The 16,269-nt window shown below is 37.3% G+C and overlaps 1 protein-coding gene across 1 annotated transcript in view; it reads left to right on the forward strand.

Moving 5' to 3' along the window:
- Hormad2 (HORMA domain containing 2) overlaps positions 1–16,269 on the forward strand; it is an 80,616-nt gene that overhangs the window by 16,181 nt on the left and 48,166 nt on the right. The window contains exons 3-7 of the mRNA XM_010603763.2: positions 2,560–2,701; positions 5,062–5,125; positions 6,232–6,268; positions 11,156–11,176; positions 12,299–12,325. Of these exons, the coding sequence (XP_010602065.1) occupies positions 2,560–2,701; positions 5,062–5,125; positions 6,232–6,268; positions 11,156–11,176; positions 12,299–12,325 (291 nt within the window). The remainder of the gene's footprint in view (positions 1–2,559; positions 2,702–5,061; positions 5,126–6,231; positions 6,269–11,155; positions 11,177–12,298; positions 12,326–16,269) is intronic.

Consider the following 16,269-nt stretch of genomic DNA (forward strand, 5'->3'; position numbering starts at 1 on the left):
TAGCAAATATTTATTTATTGACTTTTGTATGCCAAATACTGAATTGTATAGCGAATTAACATTTATTTTAACAAGAGATAGCATTTCACCTTTAAAGATTATACTACCCGGTAATAAGTGTCATTCTTGTAGTAGGTACTAAGAGTGAAACAAAAAAGAGAGTAATTATTTCTGCACTGAAGAGACTGGGGATGTGTTAAACCAGAGGTTACACTTAAATGTAAGCTCTTTGAGGGAGAGGATTTTTTTTGTTATGATTTCTCTGGTATCTCTGAACCTATAACAGCACCTGGAATAGAATGAGATTAAATACATATTTCAATTAAGATTTCTGTATTTGATGAGTGGAATGAAAAATATTTCTGACCTAAAGAACTACATGAGATGACATTTTCCAAACTTACTTGACCAACACTTACATTTTTTATGACTCTATATTTATAAAATGCATCTAAGTGCATAACTAAATGAAATTTACAATCTGAATATGTTCTTGTAACCAGAAGCCAGATCAAGAAACAGAACTGTACCAACTATACCTCTCATGTTCCCTTCTGGTCATTGTCCCCTTCCCCCACCAAGAGAAATCACCAGCTTGATCGCTAACATGTATATTATTTTATATGAGTGAAATAATATGTTAGTATTCATTTATATCCGGGCCTTTTTGTTCAGCCTTGTGTGTGACAGTCATTTGTATTGTTAAGTATAGTTACAGATCATTTCTTCTTATTGCCATATAGTATCCCACTGGGGCAGTATACCTAATTTGTTTATCTGTTCTACTATTGATTAACATTTGAGTAGAATCCACTTTGGAAATACGGTATTAAAAATCAGAACATACTAATGTACATCATTTAATTAACAGATATAAGCATAAATGTTGGATGTATACTTATGTGTGGAATATGGACATATATATATACATATGTTTAACTTTATAAACACTGCTAAGCAGTTTTCAAAAGAGGTTGGCCCATTTATGTTCCTACAACCAGTGTTTAGTAGTTTTTATTGTTTCACATCCTTATCGACATTTGGTGTTTTCTGTTTTTAGCTGTTTTGGTGGTTGTGTAGTGCTTTCTCGCTGTGATTTAAAATAAATTGTATTTAGTTAATTTTTTTGTGTGTGGCACTTGAGATTGAACCCAGGGCCTTCACACTGAGCCACCTCCTCAGCCTTTTCTTTATTTTCTATTTTGAAACAAGCCCTCACTAAATTGCTAAAGTACCTCTGCTGGGCTTAAACTTATGATCTTCTTGCCTCACAGTCCCAGAGTGCTGTGTTACAGGCACGTGCCGCGACACCAGCTTCTCTGGTTATTTATTTATTTATGAGACAGGGTCTTGCTGTGTATTCCAGGCTGGCCTTGAACTCACTATGTGGCCCAGGCTGGCCTTGAACTCAGGGTGATTTTCCTGCCTCAGACGCCTGAGTGCTGGAGTTACAGGTGTGCGCCACCATGCTGGGCTTCTCACTGTGATTTTAGTGCACATTTCCCTGATGATGTTCAGGCACTTTCTCATGGCCACTTATATATGCTTTTCCTGTTAAGTGTCACAGAACTGTGGGAAGAGAAAAGGACTAAAGACACAATCCTGGAGAAGAACACCAACCTTTACAGGGCAGAATGCTGGAAAAAATGGGGAGAGATTGAGCTAGGCAGATTCTGTAGGGATAGTGGAACCCAGAATTGTGGACTAGGGGTGTAGCTCAGGGGCCTAGTATGTTTCAGGTCTTGGGTTTGAGCCTCATCAACACCAAAACAACAGTAAAATAAAATAGTCGCTATGGTTTATATCTCAGTGTGCCCCCAAGAGCCTTATGTGCTCACAGGCAGAACTTTTGGACAGTGGTTATATTTGGGGGCACTACGGCTGGCTTGGTGTTGGCAAGTGAGGCCTGCTCTGAAGAGGTGGTTCACTGGGGCATAACCCGGAAGGGCGTATCTTCTTCCCAAGCTTGTACCTTTACTTTTTGCATCCCAACTGCCATGACATGAGCAACTCTTCCTCCACAAAACCTCTCCTTTAAGTTTTGGGTATTGGTATCTGTCCCAGCGATGAGTAAAATTACTCAGACAATAGTGTTATGACAGCTTGAAAGAGAAGAAAAGATTGTGTAGGCAACAGGGTCAAATACTGAAAAGAAGTTCCATCTCATGAGAAAGGAGAAGAGGGTGTACTTTGTCACTGGAGAGAACTAGGTAGTTTGGAGGTGTGTGAAAGCCATAGCGTGTGGAGTCTGAAGAGCGTACGAGAAGGAAGAAACTATATAATCAAAGTCGGCTTTCAGTCTTGCCCCAAATCTGGGGATCATTGTGAAATAAATTATTTGTCTTTAATTATCTGGGCAATTGTCTCTGCCTTTCTGCTGTGTCTTGCCTGTGAAGATCTACTTTAATGTAGCATTTAGAGCTCCACTTCCTTTTGATTACCCATAAAGTTATCAAATTCAAAGTACTGAAAATCTTTCCTTCCTCTCTGGGGTGATAGTGTGATATGATGAATATATTAAAGAAGACTAATCTTTTTGCCTTTGTTTTTTTTCCCCAGGGGACAGTTTTCCCATCCCAAATCACTAATGAACGTGAATCATTGCTAATGGTGAAGAAACTTTTTGCTACTTCTGTATCATGTATAATGTATCTAAGGGGCTTGTTTCCAGAGAGCTGTTATGGAGAACGTCGATTGGATGGTAAAGTTTAATTAAATGGTTGCTTTAGCAATTGTAGCCCTTTTCTCTGTATAACAAGAGGAAATAGCTGGGCGTGGTGGCGCACACCTGTAATCCCAGCACCCGGGAGGCTGAGGCAGGAGGATCACTGTGAGTTGGAGACCAGCCTGGGCTACATAGTGAGTTCCAGTTCAGTCTCAACTACATAGTGAGACCCTGTCTCAAAAGAAAAGAGGAAATCATTTCTTATACAATGTGCTAATTCCAATTGATGGACCAGTTCTTTAAAAACAATGTGTTAATCCATTTTCCATTTTAATTTCAGTATGTTTAGTGATTTTACTTATAGAAACCATTAATTTCTGGCTAGATACCAAATGAGAAAAGAAATCCGTAGGGGCAAGACAAGTAAGTAATTCTGAGCTATCCCTATAAAAGCAGTAGCCAGAACAAAATCTATTTAAATGTTGAAGATTTATACTATTTTGTGCCTCAACTGAATTTGCTCTTTGAAGTATATTTTGGTATTGAAGAAGCTCAGAGGAGCAAGGTATAAAACTCTCCTCTCTGTCAATGTATATAAATATGTTGGAGGAAAAAGGTAAACCCATTTGTTAATTAGTATATATATTTAAATAACTGCAGTATTATTCTAATCAGTTCTGTTCAATTACCAGGTATTCTTTTTTTGCCTCCTGTTTCTTGTGCCCCTAAATGTACCATCTTACTGCCTTATATTAGAAGCTGTTTTAGGCTCCTTTTTTTCCTTTGTATCAAAAGCATTTATCTGTGATTTTTCAATTTTTCAAAATTTTACTGTTTGTTTGAATAGCTGTATTGTTACTCTTGTTGATTTTTATCTCTCTATTTCATATTTCTATTTTGTTTGGAACACAGAATGGCAAATGATATGTTCTGGGTAACTAAGCACTTATTGTATGTCAGTCACTACCCTAAGAATGGGGATAAAACCATTCCTTGTAGCTTTATTTTTTATGACAAAATAGAAGGTACATCTCTCTCTGAGTTTGTACTTTAAAACACATCACAGAAATTCTAAATACAGTGGTACTTGGATTCACGAACTTAATTCTTTCCACAATTCTGAGCGCAGAATTCATTCTACGATTCTGGTTGCAACCAAACTGCAAGCGTAGTACGTTACTCTGATTACATCTAAATGTTATGCTAATGTGAAATAATTTTCATATTCCTTAATTGAGAAGAGATGATATCAGTTTTAGGATAGGGAAACAATATGAAAATGTGAGTGACTCATGCAAAATCATCCATGAATTAGTAATTGATTTTGCACTGATCTAAACACAAAAACATTGTTTTTTTTTTCTCTTTGGAGACAAGGTCTCTGTATATAGTTCAGGCTTGCCTTGAATTTGCTGTGAAGCCCACGTTGGCCTCGAATTCATGATTCTTTTGCCCAAGACTTTGGAGTGCTGGGATTATAGGCGTGAGTCACCAGGCCTGGCTCCAAAACTCGTTTAATATGTTCTGCTTCTGTTCCCTAAGTTTAGACAAGCAGTTGGATTTCAGATGAAAATGAAATTAATATTTGAGAATTAAACCATACAAAATCTCTTTTCGGTCCTGCCCTCTTCATTGGGAGGGAGGGAAAGAAATAACAGAAAAGTTTGAGGTGTATATTTAAATTGGTCAACAGAGCCTCAATTCTGCTTTGTGATTGTTTAGAAGCGAAAAGAAGCAAAGCAACACAATTTGATTTTGCATGGAACTCAGCTGTGCTACACTGTATATAGACGAGGTTGATAAACTGTCTTTAGAATTGGAATTGTTACTGGACAGAATCCAAGGAGGCCCCTCAAAGGGAAGATGGGAACCTAAACTGAGCAAGACATATTCTTGTTACAGAAAAATAATTTCAGGATGTGTCCATAAGAGGTATAGGCAGATTCATTAAGCAGATTTGAAGTATGCACTGAGAGACAAAATAGAGCACAGGTGCTCAAAAGTAAGGTATGCTGTGGTCTGGGGCTGGGGATGTATGTGGTCTTGGCAGTACCCTTTATCAAGGTGAACGACCTAAGATGTGTTACCTAAAAACATTCTTTGAATAATTTGCATGTTTCCTTATCTTTAGATCAAGTTATTGCCCTTTTCTCTATCAACTAGGTTAATTTATGGATTTACAGTATCTTTAAGAGATTTGGTTGTGATGTGCCTGGAAGGAACAAACCTAGGGGATAAAAGTACAGATAAAGTAGATAGAGGTTACAGATGTTTTTATAATCCATAAAACTAAGTAAATTTATATAAATAAAACAAAAGAAATACCTGTTTAGCATGGATATTTTCATTATAGCAGTAATTTTGTAGGTGAAAATAGACTGTTTCTATTTTTGTAGACCTCAGTTTAAAAATACTCCGAGGAAACAAAAAATGTCCTGGGTCACTGCATATTATCAAATGGTAAGTAACTGAAATTCCATGAGAGTTGAACAACATTTTTATCATTTTCATGGCTGAAATTGCTCATAAAACTTTCTTTGGAAAGATCATTTCCTTAAGATCACTCTCCCTTTTTATAATTTCCTTGAAATTTGAATCAATTATTTAATATTATTCTAAGATATTTATTTAGTTTTTGTTTTGTTTTGTTTTGTTTTGTTGTTTTGTAGTGGGACCTTGCGCTTGCGAGGCAGGCAGCAGCACTACTGAGCTAAATCCCCAGCCCAATACTGATTTAGTTTTGATTTCAAAAGAAAATGGACTGATCTAAAGAAAAAAGTCAAGTGAGGTATGGTGCACACACCTGTAATGCCAGCTACTCAGGAGGCTGAGGCAGAAAGATTACAAGTTTGAGGTCAATCTGGGCAATTTACCACAATCCTGTCTCAAAAATAAATAAAAAATAATGAGAGAGAGAGAGAGAGAGAGAGCATATGGGATGGGGTAGCTCAGTAGTAAAGCACTTGCCTAGCATACCCTAGGCCCTGGGTTCAACCCCCAGGATTGTTTTTTAAAAAAGGTCAAATTTTGATTATTTGTTATATGTATGTCAATATAATAAACATTATATGAGATGCTTTGCAAGTGCAAGTTCCCGAATTTGATCCCCAGTACCAAAAACAAACAAACATTATAGGAGAAAAAAATGGTTCCCTTCCTGAAATTTGCTCATTATTTATAAAGTTCTGTACATATACAAAAATGTTGGAAGTTTATTAAAAATGATAAATGGAGCCGGGTGTGGTGGCGCACACCTGTAATCCCAGCACTCGGGAGGCTGAGGTAGGAGGATCGCTGTGAGTTTGAGACCAGCCTGGGTTACGTAGTGAGTTCCAGGTCAGTCTCAACTACGTAGTAAGAGGGCCAGGGATTTAGCTCAGTGGTTCTGGCACCTGCCTCTCAACTACATAGTAAGACCCTGTCTCAAAAGAAAAAAGATAAATGGAAAAGGTAGGAGTTATCAGTTTAATATACTTTAAATCAAAAAGCATAAACTAATGGTGTACTGGAATTCTTTTGGCTTTGCATGTGGTCCAAATTGACATTAAGCATTTATTTTTTGACAGGATTCAAGGTTGCTTTCAGGCTTTGGAAAAGAAATACGTAAGAATGTTTTCAATTTATACCAGGATCAAAGATTCATCTTTTACCCCTTAAAAAAGTTTAGATTCTTTTTGTGTTTAATGGTGTACCAGGGCTGCGTTTACATTCATGAACCAGTATCCTTTTATTTCATATCTTTGTTGTTCCATTGATATCCTCTTTACATTAATTAGAAATGAAGCTCTCACTTTTCTCTTTTAGACACTCATATCTGTTTGACCACAGAATTTCCTCTGAAGTCCCTGGAAGAGATCCACAGGATGTGGGATAGAGGAGACTAGAATCTGGCATTTAGTGCATTGAACATGTTCAAAATAGTGAAAATTCAGTTTGCAGATATGAAAGGAAAAAAGATTTGAATAATTTTTTTCTACCTTAGTTATTTTGGTAACTATGTTTGGTTCATGTGTATAACTTGTTCTCTCAAAATGGTTAATAGTATATCCTGAATTCTTTTAATCTTGAATTTTTAAAAAATGCAGTTTAAATTTTAAGTGCCATCTGATCTTTCGTGTTTCCTAAACAGCTATGAAGAGTTTAAAAAATGGAGGCTCTAGTTGTAGTTGAAGAGACAAAATGTGTATAAATGAAAATTTTATCACTGCTTTTCTCCCTTTTCCCTGGCTGTGCCTTCTTTTTACTTTTCAATTCCTATTTCTTTAAGAAATTTTGAGGTGAGCATGCTTACATTGTATTATTTAGTATGTTCATACATTTCCTCTCTTTATAGAAGCGTAAACTGAATGGTTGTGACTTATTCAATACTGACCTAGGAAACCAAGGGATGCAAAGATACAGTGGACCCTTGAGTTACAACTGGCCTGACATATGAACAACTTGAGTTGTGACTGAAATTTTAGTTTTAACTTATGACCAAAGTCTTGAGTTACAACCTGATTACTGGTCACTTGTGCTTCCAGATGGTCTCAGATACAGATTTAACCCTTAAAGAGTTCTGGAAGGAACTTTACAGTATCCTTTCCTGTGTGGGGTTAATTGAGAAATCCTAGGCCAGTGGCTTTCTAAGGACACTGAGATCTGCCTGTATAGAGGAGCCTGTGCCTTCACTTGATCAACCTGAGTTATAACCAGCCCTCAGGAATGAATGTAAGTCAAGGGTCCACTGAAAATCAGATGAGGGAAAAAATTTATAAACCATGGTAGAAGAAATACTCGTAAGCAGGACTAATGATCAGTGGTTATATATTGGCCTAACTAGCTGTTGGTAAAGTACTGGTATTCCCTCTGTAGTAATGGTAAATAGCAGATTTTTTTGAAGCCTTGTATGAACCCTCACCAACATCCTCCCTCTTACCCCATCATGGTCTCTCGTGAAATATCCCTAGACATCTCTCAAGTCCAGCAATTAAAGGTTAACACCTAGTTCAAGGGATGTTTCCAGGAACCCAGCTCCAGGGCTAAGTTGGATAATTTCTGAGCAGTTTATTGACTGTTCCATATTGGGTTCTATTGATTTTTTTTCATATCAGCAGATATATTTATGTAAAAGTACCAGATATATATTTGATACTGCCCCCATCACAAATACAAGTAGCCATAACTCTCATTAGGATGTATACATGTCAAAAGAAAGATACTGAAAAATTCATGCATAACAGGAAGTGTGAAAAAGGAGGGATTATAATTAGGGACATGAAGGAAATCTTTGACAGAAAATGATCTTGAGCTTTGAAGGCCTTGAGCAGACAGCTTGAGAAAGGGAGCAAATCATTACTGGTGTACCAAATACTCTCCTTCAGCTGTTCAGAAGAGCAGTCTAACAAAGAAAGAGTGTCTTAGTCGATGAGCATATTTTATACTAAATGACTACCTATGTGATTTGAATTAACTGTTTGGGGGAGATCAAAAGACAAAACCTTAGCTTGGGATTTAGCTCAGTGGTTCTGCCATGTGCCTTGCAAGCAAAAGTGCCCGAGTTCATTCCCTGGTACAAAAAAAAACAAAAACAAAAACAAAAAAACAAAAAAACCCCACCCAAAACCGCCTTAGATATATGACAGACTCTTTTTGAGTTGTTAATATTTTATCTTTTCTTGGGATATCTTGTTGCTAGGAGGAAATTATTTTTTAATATTTTGGAAATAATATCTTAAAAGTAGTTGAAGTAAATCAAGTTTGAGCATCTAGAGATCTTGAAAGATCTTCTGCTGATTATTTCTAGTTATGAAATTTTGGTTGATTTTTCTATTATTTTCTCGTACTTTATATTATCCTTGAATTCCTTTAGTATGCAATAGAGTTTTAGATAATTATCACACAAAGATACTATATTATTGTAGTGACCTAACTTGTCTCCTATTCCTGCTCTCAGTCCCTCATCATTCTAAACTCACTGTCCCCACTACATTCTCTCAGAAACTTCAGTCTAATCATGGCATTCTTTTACCCCAAAATTTCCACGGCTTTAAAAATAAAGTTCAGAGCCAGGCATGGTGGCGCACGCCTGTAATCCCAGCATTGGGAGGCTGAGGCAGGAGGATCGCTGTGAGTTCGAGACCAGCCTGGGCTACACAGTGAGTTCCAGGTCAGTCTCAACTACATAGTGAGACCCTGTCTCAAAAAAACAAAATAAATTTAATAAATAAATAAATGCATAATAAAATAAAAATAAAGTTCAGAACCCCTCATATGATCTGCAAGACCTGTATGGTCCCTGTTTGCCTTGCAAGGCATTATTCTCATTCCCATGTTCAAGCCACGTGGATTCTAGAACATGCCACAATTCCTTGTACTTTTGCACATATTTTTCCTTTTGCCTGAAAAATTTCTCTCTGACCCCGTATATGTTGCAAAGCTAACTCCAGTTTACCCTTGGGGCCTCAGCTCAGGAAGGCCTTCCTGGACACCCCCTTTGCCCAGCCTGTATTGCTTTCCTCTTTGGTGTTCTCACAGCACCCACCTGCTTCTGCATAGCCATTAACATGACTGTAACGATGTAGTTATCTGTGCTAATTTTGGTTTTGTTGGTCTTTCCTGTTAGTCTTCGTGTTTCCTGAGGTCAGGGTCCATGTCTTTGTACGTGTGAGCTATTAGTCGGTATAAATCCGGGTTTCATTGGGTGGACTTCAAATCAATTACATGCAGTAACCAATGTAGCCACATGATGTCACTAAAGTTTTAGTCCTTTGTCATGAAATTATGGACCTGAAATTTTCTGATTTGTATTCTAGGTTTTGAAAACTGTATCATAAACTTGATTATATTTCTGTCTCTATATTCTATTACTCTTTTAATCAGAGATAATATCTTTATAGTAGTGTATATGTAGAGGCAAGAGTTTTATAGATATATCAAATTTTGATTTTTACTTTAGTAGATTAGTTTCAGAAGGAACACATTTTAGCAGCTGGATGAGAGGTTAGGTAGAACTCTTGAAGACAGTTGTAGGAAAAGATTTTATGAACAAAATCTCAGTTGCACATGAACTGGCGCAATCAACAAGTGGGATCTCTTCTTATTAAAAAGCTTCTGCACGCCAGGGATTTAGTTCAGTGGTTCCGCTGCCTACTTCACAAGCGCAAGGTCCCAAGTTTGATCCCTGGTACCAAAATGCAACAAATAAACAAGCAAACGAAAAGCTTCTGTACAGCAAGAGAAACCACCAACAGTGTGAAAAGGCAACTCACAATGTGGGAAAAAATGTCACCAGCTGTTCCTCACACAAGGGTCTACAATCTACAATATATAAAGAATTTTTAAAAATCAGACCTCCCAAATTTAAAGACCCAATCCAAAAATGAGCATCTGAAATGCACAGACATTTCTCAGACAAATAAAGAGAAATAGCAAATAAAAATATGAAAAAACATTCAATATCACTGATCTTTTGAGAGATGAAAGTGAAAACGGTGTTGAGATTCTACCTCACCCCAGAAATAATGGCTGCTATCCTGAAATCAACCAATAGCAAACGCTGGCGGGGAGGTGCAGAAAGAGGAACCCTGCATCACTGCTGGTGGGAGTGCAGACTGGTGCAACCACCGTGGAAATCAGTGTGGAGAAACCTCAGAGAACCAGCATTGGAGGTCCCATTTGACCCAGCTATTCCCCCGCTGGGTATCTTCCCAAAAGAATTTAAACAATCATACCACAGTGATATATGTGCACCCGTGTTCGTAGCAGCACAGTTTGTAATAGCTAACTCTTGGAAACAGCCCAATTGCACATCAGCTGGAGACTGTATAAAAAAAAAATGTGTGTGTGTGTGTTTTAAATAAAACGGAGCACTACTCAGCTATAAAGAATGAGAAATTAGAGCTATTTATAGCTAAATGGCTGCACATTGAGGCCGTACTTTTAAGTGAAATAAATAGGACACACGTGTAAATACTGAATAGTTTCTCTAGTATGAGAAACTGAGAGTGTAAATAAGATAAAATAGATAATGGGAAATGGGAAAAAAAGGGGCAAAGGGGAAGGGGAAATTGGAGGAGTAGGGGAAAGAAAAGAAGGGAATGGAATCAATATGAGAAAATGAGAAAATGGAAACAAAGTCTTTGTAAATAGGGAGGGATGGAGGGGAAAATAACTAAGATAGATTATGTAAAGGTACTGTATACCTAAAATGTAGCAATAAAATTAATTTTTTAAAAAGGAACACTTTTTGGGTACACTTGTAGTATATTTTATTATTAGCAATAATAAAAAAAAAATTTTTTTTGTACCCGCGATTGAACTTGGGACCTTGTGCTTAAGAGGCAGGTGGTAGAAGTCCCCAGCCCAGCAGTAACAAATTATTTTGTATATCTTTTGCCTCCAGCAATTCTTTGGACCCTCTCTAAAGCAATATTTTAATTAGCCTCTACTGGAAATAACAATAATATAAGTGTGAATATATAGTAACAATAATTTTCTTTTCTCTTGAAGCTACACATGGCAGTGCTTTTAGTAAGTATGCACTTCAACACTAAGCTTCTGTCTGTACTGCACTGACTTTTGGCAAGTGAAATATTTAAGTAGTATTCTCTCCCTTCCTCCTTTTATTTGTCTTTTGATATTTAGAATTTTTAAAAATCTAAGGTTAGGGATATAGCTGAGTGGTAGAGCACTTCCCTCAATATCTCAAAAAAGTCTATATTTTATTTTTCATTTATATTTTTATTTATTTATTTATTTTGGTGCCGGGGATCAAACTTGGGGCCTTGCGCTTGCAAGGCAGGTGTCAGAACCACTGAGCTAACTCCCCGGCACAATATTTATTTTTTTGGAACCTAAGGCCTTTGTGCTAAGCTACATCCTCAGCCCATTTTTTTATTTTTTTATTTTGAAATAGGGTCTCACTAAATTGCTAAATTACCCAGGTTGACCTGGAACTTTTAATTCTCCTGCCTCAGTCTCTCAGAGTGTTGGAATTATAGGCCTGTGCCCCTAGGCCCAGCTTCATTTGCTGGCTCTCAGAATTTCAGGTTTTTTTTTTTTGTTTGTTTGTTTTTTTTTTGGTACCGGGGATTGAACTCGGGTCCTTGTGCTTGCAAGGCAGGCCACCGAACCTCTGAGCTAAATCCCCAGCCCAATATTTTATTTTTCTTTAGTTACTTTACCACTCAAAGTTGTGTTTTGTTTTGAAAGTTTGAATTTTTTCTGGGAACTTTTGCTTGCCCTTAGATATATCATGGTATATATAGTTAAGAACAGGGGAAAAAAAAAAAAAGAAAAGAAAAGATATTGAGGGTCTTTAGACATATTATTTAATTAAAAAGTTAAACCATAACAAATTATTTACAACTTATTTGTAACTCAGTCACCATAATTATACATATTTTGTGTTTCTTATAATTTGCTTATATTCAATGTTCATGGAATGTTCTACAAACTCCATAGTCACAAAATAAGAGATTATTGAACAAAAAAAACAAAAAAGAGTTTATTGTATCTCTAGCTTAAAGTATATGTCAGCAAAATATTTAGTTAATAGAGCACAACTTAAAGTGTTTATATGGAAAATATACATCATAAGGAGTAATCTAGTAAATTTCCGGAAATGAATGCTATTTATTTTTCCTTAAACAGCTTTACACAAATCCCAAGGAACCTGAGGTGAGAAGACCCATGTGTAAAAGGTGGTGTATGTACATTATGTTGAAGTATCTTTGCATGGGCTGATACTATAGATTTTGTTACTCAGTTACTTTATGAACAGAGTAATTCACAATGAGTTCTCAGTATATTTGGTTATAAATGTGACCAACCTTTCTTTTGAAATTTTCAAAAACGAGGGGTATTAAGAAAAAAAGCATTGAGTAAAAGTGAGCCTATTTTCCTAACTTGTTAACATTAAGGTATAAATGTATTTTAGTTCCATTTTATTATTTATTTAACTGATTCTGAATTCTTTCTGTTTATGACCTTTTGGGAAAATAAATGAGATAAGGCATAATTCTAATCTTTTTTTAATAATTAAAATTTTCCCTTTGGATCTTTTCTCTTTTTTTGGAAGTACTGGAGATTGAACACAGGGATTTGCACATGCCAGGCAAACATTCTATTGAGCTACCTCTCTCTGACTTTTTTTTTTTTTTTTTTTTTTTTTTACAAATTCTTACTAAGTTGTCCAGGCTGTCCTCAAACTTGAGATCTTCCTATTTCAGCCTCCCAAGTGTCTAAGATCACAGGAAAGGACCACCATGCCCAGTCTGACCCTTTCATAGATTTTTCAGAGTTTTATTTATTTACCTCTCTCTCTCTCTCTCCCTTCCTCCCCCTTCCCCTCCCCCTGTAGATTTTTCTCACGATTTCTTAGCCAGTCTGTCCGCACTAAACGTCTTTCTTTTCCTTCTGAGGACACCCTTACAACTTAACACTCTCGAGTGATTTGTGTAGATCACGTTGTTTTCCCCAGAAGACCATACATTCTTGAGGACAAAGTTCTTTTGTTTTCTATGTCTCAGAGTTAGTGCTATGACCCTGCCAACCTAATAGTTTACTTGAGCCACTTGGAGTGGCTTCTGTGGCCGTGGTGAAGAGCTGGAAGAAGCCCTGTATTTTAGTTGTTTCCCTCCTAGCTTTCTTTCCCTTTTCCTTTCAGGCTTCCTTCTCTAAGCCAATGGATTTATTTCAACTGGGAGTGTTTGAGGCTAAATTGTTTTTAGTTATTAATAGCCTTTTTGCAAGTTATAAATAGCAGTGCAGGCAAGCAGGAAGAGAACCTACTGTATACAGGTGGACAGCAATCGCTCAGTGCTCAAACTAGTTTTACCTTTCTGTGTCTTTGTCTTGGGTTTAGTTTCAAGATTCCCTTTTCCTAAAGATTGGAGGGCAAATTTCTTAAACTAAAATTTCCTGATCATTTGGCTGTTTTTTTGGTGCAGTGTTTATTATATTTTCTTATGCATGGAAAAACTCCTAGTTTGAAATCAGTGGGTTTGGCATAGTGAAATGCTGAGCAATGTAGGCTTAACTACAGAAAAATCTTACAGAGTTGGAAGAAAACTGTTAAACGAATCTTAGTGAAGTTAGGAAACAAGTTATTCTATGGTGACTTCTGAGCTGTCATTTATGATCTGAGAAAAATACTTCAAATGTTTTAGATTGTTCCCTGCAGTAGTGAGCTCAAACTACTCGGCGGTGTTCATGGCCTTCTTTTGATTACCAAAAAATTTGGCAGCATGTTTGAGTATATTAAAAAACTTAGGGATGGGGATTTAGCTCAGTGGTTCCAGCGCCTGCCTTGCAAAAGGACCCGAGTTCGATCTCCGGTGCCAAAAACAAAACAAAACAAAACAAAAAAAACAGAAAACCTCAAAAGAACGATTAATTCAGCAATATTTACAATATAACTCCACTATGATATATCGATGTTCATAGTTCCTAAAAGCACCCACAAGGTAACACTGTTTTATGGTTGCTGTTTAGCATTGAGTCACTAATGTATCTGTTTAGTTCCCTGATCACATTCTCTTATGTACTCACAAAACGTCATTCTCACATAAGCGTAGTCTTTGGCATTTATCTGATATTGTGCCAAACCCTTGAGTCATATTCCTAGAAGTAGAACCTTCCCTAAGCAAAATTGCACAAACAATAACAATGTTTATATTTACCTGAAACAAAAATACACTTTGTGCTAGGATTAAAATTTGCAGCTCTCCGTTTTTTCCAAAGTTTTATTTTTATTGGTTCGTGTTTGCAGTGCATAACGATTACATTCATTGTGGGAAGCTGGCACATGTACATAACACAACACATCTTGATTCCTTTTAACCCCACACCAACAGCACTCTTGTGAAGAGTACATTATGGAGCAACAGTTGAGAGCATCTTTCCTAGTTCAGAGGCCAGCAGAGTCTTAGGCACTGCCCAAAGTTGTGGCACTTTTGCATTTGAAGTTTGTTCTGGCCGCTGTATCTCTTGAAAGAGACGGACTGACCAAAGCAGCGGAAGTAATGAAGAGTGATTGTTACTATACAGGGATACTGCTGAATATGTGGTGATCATTAACAAGGTGGGTCGGCTGAGTGGTGTTATAGTAAGGAAAGGCCTCCTGTGTTTGATAGACCTTAAAGAATGACTTTATCTGTGAATTATCATGAGGACCCAAAGCTTACTGTTTCACCATCTAGTCTTTTGTGCTTATCGGAGGGTAATATCCACTTTGAATAGCCTTCTTCAGGGGCTGAACCATAGGTTGTGCCTGTTCCATAGGCATAACATGACTTTAGAGACTTTTTTTTGTAGCGGGGATCAAACTCGGGACTTTGCACTTGCGAGGCAGGAAGCATAAACACTGAGCTAAATCCCCAGCCCCAACTTTAGAGACTTTTAAAAAACCTTAGATGAATATTCCCTCAGGAAATACTAATTAGGTTTCTGTTATGTGCTCAGAACTGTTCAAGGTATAAAAGTACAAGGGTAATTTGGCCTCTAGGAATTTACATTTTTATGAGGGAGGATAATAATAAGTAAACAAAACAGCAGAAACAAATTTCAGAAAATCATAAAGCTATGAAGAAAAAATTTAAAAGGTAATGTGTTTGTCAGTGCTGAGGTAGAGAATGGAGAAGGAGGGACTGGATGATTGTGTCAGACTGGCAGCCAAAGACAGCCTCCCTGCAGTGCTACTGCTTGAACTGAGACTGACTGACGAGAAAGCGTCCGCCTTCACACGCCTGGGAAAGGCAGTGACATGTGACAGGCAGAGTTACACCGTAGTTAACACAGGACTTAAATCTCAGCTCTACCACTACTAGTTTTGACAATAATGAAAATAATAATACATGGTTTGGAGTGTTGATTAGATAAATGCATTGATAAAAAGCAATTAGGGGAAGCCAGGCATGGTGGCGCACGCCTGTAATCCCAGCACTCAGGAGGCTGAGGCAGGAGGATCGCTGTGAGTTGGAGACCAGCCTGGGCTACAGAGTGAGTTCCAGGTCAGTCTCAACTACATAGTGAGACCCTGTCTCAAAAAACAAATACAAAGCAACAACAACAACAAAAAGCAATTAGGGGAGTACTTCAATATTATATTAACATCAACCAGGGACAGTGTGTTCCAGAGTACAGCTGTACACATGCCCCAAGACAGGAAGGAATTTTGAATGCTTATGGAAAGAAGTGCTATGAACTTGGCACTTAGTGAGTGGGAGGGAGGTATCAGGAGAGGTAGACAAGGGGTCGATGAGTAGGGCCTTGTGGACCAAGGTGACTTTTGGATTTTATTCTAAGGGCAGCCCTGAAGGTGAGTGTTAAGCAAAGGAGTGGCCTGGCCTGGATTGTATTTTCCAAAACTCTTGGTTGTTTGATAAAGAATGAATAGCCAAAGAGTTTGCAATTCACTTTGGAGATAACCCTGAAAAGTCTTGTCAGTGCATAAGAATATAGAGGAAAAAGGAAACGGTGCACATGCTTCTGTTGCTTTGGTCTATGTCAGTTAGCTCACAATGGTTGATAGAACCCATTAACATACAGCTTAAAGGTTCATCTTTGTTAGGTAACGCAGCCTGAAAAGTGAGAAAACATCAGATGAATTATAAAGAATACAC

Source organism: Fukomys damarensis, unplaced genomic scaffold (assembly GCF_012274545.1).
Source record: "Fukomys damarensis isolate Sample0158 unplaced genomic scaffold, DMR_v1.0_HiC HiC_scaffold_12, whole genome shotgun sequence".
Taxonomy (NCBI): Eukaryota; Metazoa; Chordata; class Mammalia; order Rodentia; family Bathyergidae; genus Fukomys; species Fukomys damarensis.